Source organism: Chaetura pelagica, unplaced genomic scaffold (assembly GCF_000747805.2).
Source record: "Chaetura pelagica isolate M959 unplaced genomic scaffold, ChaPel_1.0 scaffold1, whole genome shotgun sequence".
NCBI classification, from domain to species: domain Eukaryota; kingdom Metazoa; phylum Chordata; class Aves; order Apodiformes; family Apodidae; genus Chaetura; species Chaetura pelagica.
In genome coordinates this window covers 661,581-665,817 of record NW_009951948.1, presented here as the reverse complement: position 1 = coordinate 665,817, position 4,237 = coordinate 661,581, and the positions used below count along the sequence as shown (strand labels likewise).

Below are 4,237 nucleotides of genomic sequence, written 5' to 3'. Positions count from 1 at the left end.
CTGCAAGAATTACATAGGACAACTGATTTCAGCCTTGTGCCAAGAAAAGGCTTCTAAAGAAAGGGAAACAGAAAGTTACCTGGTTTACACTATTCTGTGTTTTATGTCTCTCGCTGCAATTGTCCTGAACTAAAACAATGTATAACCTGTAAGAAGTGAATTGGATTTTGCCATTCTTAACTTAGCTTTGAGCACCTCTTCTTGGAATGGGTGTGCTGGTTTCAGGGGGTGAGCTGTGGCAGAGTGAACCTCAAAGGACTGAATTACCTCAAGTCATAATACATAGTGGAATAGAAGTTCCTCTTTCTATTGAACTGATTTCTCTCTCTTCTTTGCTACAGGTGTTGGATGTGGACTTTAAAACAGTGTGTCTCAACATCTCATCCTCAACTATCTATCTTTAATCTGATTGCACTACAAAAGAGAAGCTGCTAATGGGATAAATGTTGAGGCTTTACAAGAACTGACTTGAAGCACCGAAAGCCATTACCTTATTAATCAAGAAGAGCTTGGAGCTAAGTCTGTATCTGACCAATCATTTTCACGTGACAGGCATGGCAAGTAAACGAAAATCAACCACACCATGCATGGTCTTAGCCAACGAGCAGGATCCGGATCTAGAAATGGTATCAGACTTGGAGGAAGGACCACCTGTACTGGCGCCAGCAGATAACCCTGCAGCAGAGAGTGTAACAAGTGATGAGGATGTTCATGAGTGTGTGAATTCAGACAATCAGAAGAATGCAAATAAAGTAGAAGGTGGCTACGAGTGTAAATACTGTAGTTTTCAGACTCCAGATCTCAATCTGTTTACTTTCCATGTGGATTCAGAACATCCCAACGTAGTCCTAAATTCATCCTATGTTTGCGTAGAGTGCAATTTCCTTACCAAAAGATACGATGCTCTCTCCGAACATAATTTGAAGTACCACCCTGGGGAGGAGAATTTTAAATTGACCATGGTGAAACGTAATAATCAGACAATCTTTGAACAAACAGTAAACGACCTCACTTTTGATGGGAGTTTTGTTAGAGAAGAAAATGCTGAACAGGCCGACTCTTCTGAGGCCCCCTCGTCAGGGATCTCCATTAGCAAAACTCCAATTATGAAAATGAAAAACAAAGCCGAGACAAAACGTATTGCTGTTTTCCACAACGTAGTCGATGACATTCCTGGTGAAGAAAAGGGAACTGAAAACGAGCCAAACTCTGAGGAAGTAGTAGAAAACCCACCACCGGTAGTTTCCGAGCCGAAAGTGAGCCACGAGGTGGCTGGTAGTGCAGCAGATGTGGCCAGCGCGGTCGTGACTCCAGCACCGGTGCTTCAGCCCGGGGTAGCACAGGTTATAACAGCTGTTACAGCTCCACAGAACTCCAACCTGATTCCCAAAGTCCTGGTACCTGTAAATAGCATTCCAGCCTATAATACTGCTTTGGATAACAATCCTCTTTTGCTTAACACCTACAACAAATTCCCATATCCGACCATGTCGGAAATCACTGTTCTTTCCACTCAAGCAAAGTACACAGAGGAACAGATTAAAATATGGTTTTCTGCCCAGCGTCTGAAACACGGGGTGAGTTGGACGCCAGAGGAAGTGGAGGAAGCAAGGAGGAAACAATTTAATGGCACAGTGCATACTGTGCCACAGACAATTACCGTTATTCCGGCACACATTTCCGCCGCTAGCAATGGTTTACCTTCCATTTTACAGACATGCCAAATAGTTGGTCAGCCAGGACTTGTTCTCACTCAAGTGGCAGGTGCAAACACATTACCAGTAACAGCCCCAATAGCATTGACTGTGGCAGGAGTCCCAAACCAAACACAGTTACAGAAGACTCAGATTCACACTGCTCAGCCTAGTGCAGAAACCAAACAAGTAGCTGCCGTCCCAGCCCCTCAGCCTATCAAAAATGAATCCACACTGATGAATCCTGACTCATTTGGCATTCGAGCAAAAAAAACTAAAGAACAGCTGGCAGAATTGAAAGTCAGCTACCTTAAAAATCAGTTTCCTCAAGATTCAGAAATTGTTAGACTTATGAAAATAACAGGCCTGACAAAAGGAGAGATCAAAAAGTGGTTCAGCGATACACGCTACAATCAGAGGAACTCAAAGAATAATCATGGGATTCATCTCAACAGTGATTCATGTGCCACCATTGTTATTGATTCAAGTGATGAAATGAATGAGTCCCCAACGGGAGTCACTCCACAGAGCAAGTCATCATGGAGCGGTTTTCCTGATTTCACCCCACAGAAATTCAAAGAGAAGACTGCTGAACAGCTGCAAGTCCTCCAAGCAAGTTTTCTGAATAACCCTGTCCTTACTGATGAAGAGATGAATAGGTTAAGAGCCCAAACTAAACTGACCAGGAGAGAGATTGATGCCTGGTTTGCAGAAAGAAGGAAATCAAATGTCTTAAAGGAAGAGGGAGCTGACTTGAATGAGAGCAATGCTGGCAGTTCAAAAGAAGAGGCTGGAGAAACATCTGTGGGAGATGGAGCCCCAGGAGCAAAATCAGGGTGTTCCACTTCAAGCAAAATAGGCAAAAAATCACCAGAGCAGTTGCATATGCTTAAAAGTTCCTTTGTCCGTACTCAGTGGCCATCTCCACAAGAGTACAACAAGCTGGCAGAAGAAACCGGGCTCCCAAGATCAGAAATCGTGAGCTGGTTTGGAGATACCCGCTATGCCTGGAAAAATGGTGGATTGAAATGGTATTATTATTACCAGAGCGCCAGTGCAAACAGTCTGAATGGCCAAGGCTTCTCAAGGAAAAGAGGGAGAGGAAGACCAAAAGGGAGAGGAAGAGGGAGGCCTCGGGGGAGGCCTCGGGGAAGCAAGAGGTTAAATTGTTGGGAAAGAGGTGTGTCCGTCATAAAATTCAAAACTGGAACAGCAATCCTGAAGGACTACTATATGAAGCACAAATTCCTTAATGAGCAAGACCTTGATGAACTGGTAGCCAAATCTCACATGGGATATGAGCAGGTCAGAGAGTGGTTTGCAGAAAGGCAGAGGAGATTAGAACTTGGGATAGAGCTGTTTGATGAGAACGAGGAGGAAGACGAAATGCTGGAAGAACAGGAAGATGAGGAAGAAACGGATGATAGTGATACTTGGGAACCTCCCCGACATGTTAAGCGTAAACTTTCAAAATCAGATTGACATGCAGTTTGGGATTTGGGGGCCAAAAACCTGTGAACTAGGTTTGATGTTACGGTGAAGGGCCAAATGATTTTTCATGGCCGTCAGTTTAGCAAGCACCTGCTTAGCATCTTCCTTCTGCCTAAAAGAACATGGGCAAGATGCTACCTGTGCAGGCAACAACTATTTGCTTCCTTGCTACAAGAGATGGACGTCCTCAGGCCTAGTCTAGCACATGAGTTTATAAATCGGATCCAGTTCAGCTCCTTCTCTTCCACATTACCAATGGGAAGGTTCATGTTTGTCATTCACGTGACTGCTTCTCAATAATTAATTGCCTTACGTTGTTTAATTCCAAAAACAACCACAGACACGTTTTTTCATTGATGTAGGAGAACGTTGCCTGTTCATGAAGGAGGAAAATACAGAAACCTAAGATGTGTCTTTTGCAAACGTCACTTCACCTCAAAGGTTTCAAGGCCTGGGTTTATTTCTTAAAGAAAGTGTTCAAAACACAAAGAGAAGGGGCAAAGTGTGACAAAGGAATCAATGACCCTAGGGGTGAGGTTTGCTTGGTTTAAGAAAATTAGGTGATATTGTCACCTTTTGCCTAGCTTCAGAGCGTTTTGGGTTTACAGAACTCACGCTGGAATGTTCCTTGTTGACACCTGAGCTAACCGAATGAATCTAATGCTAGAAGATGCTTTTTGTTACATTTAATCAGTGTATCCTACATCACTTTAATTTAAATGCCTGACAAACTTGATGCAGTTGATAGCAATGTTTGGTTTTAGCTTGTTCATTCTTTGTTGGAAATGGTAAGAAAAGTATGTCTGTTTCTACCTAAAATGAAACATTTCTTGAGATCTTACACTGAATTTAAAGGTAAACACGAGGCGGGAACTGCCTATAAGAGTTGGTGTGGGGTGTGTGAGAACACACAGATAGAGAGACCAAATGTCTTGGGGTGCTAGTAAGAAGTGTTTTCATGTACATTGTGGTGATGACAGGATGTTTAATTCTCCAACGAAATGAAGTTAATGTGGCTTTTAGATGTTTAGGAATGATAAACATACTAGTGT

General features: G+C 43.0%; 1 protein-coding gene across 1 annotated transcript; it reads left to right on the top strand.

Annotated features, from left to right (window-relative positions):
- The first annotated feature begins 540 nt into the window (after positions 1–540).
- Positions 541–3,176, top strand: ZHX1 (zinc fingers and homeoboxes 1). The gene has a single exon (XM_009997497.1). The coding sequence runs from the start codon at positions 555–557 to the stop codon at positions 3,174–3,176; it is 2,622 nt and encodes an 873-aa protein (XP_009995799.1). The 5' UTR covers positions 541–554.
- Positions 3,177–4,237: the final 1,061 nt, after the last annotated feature.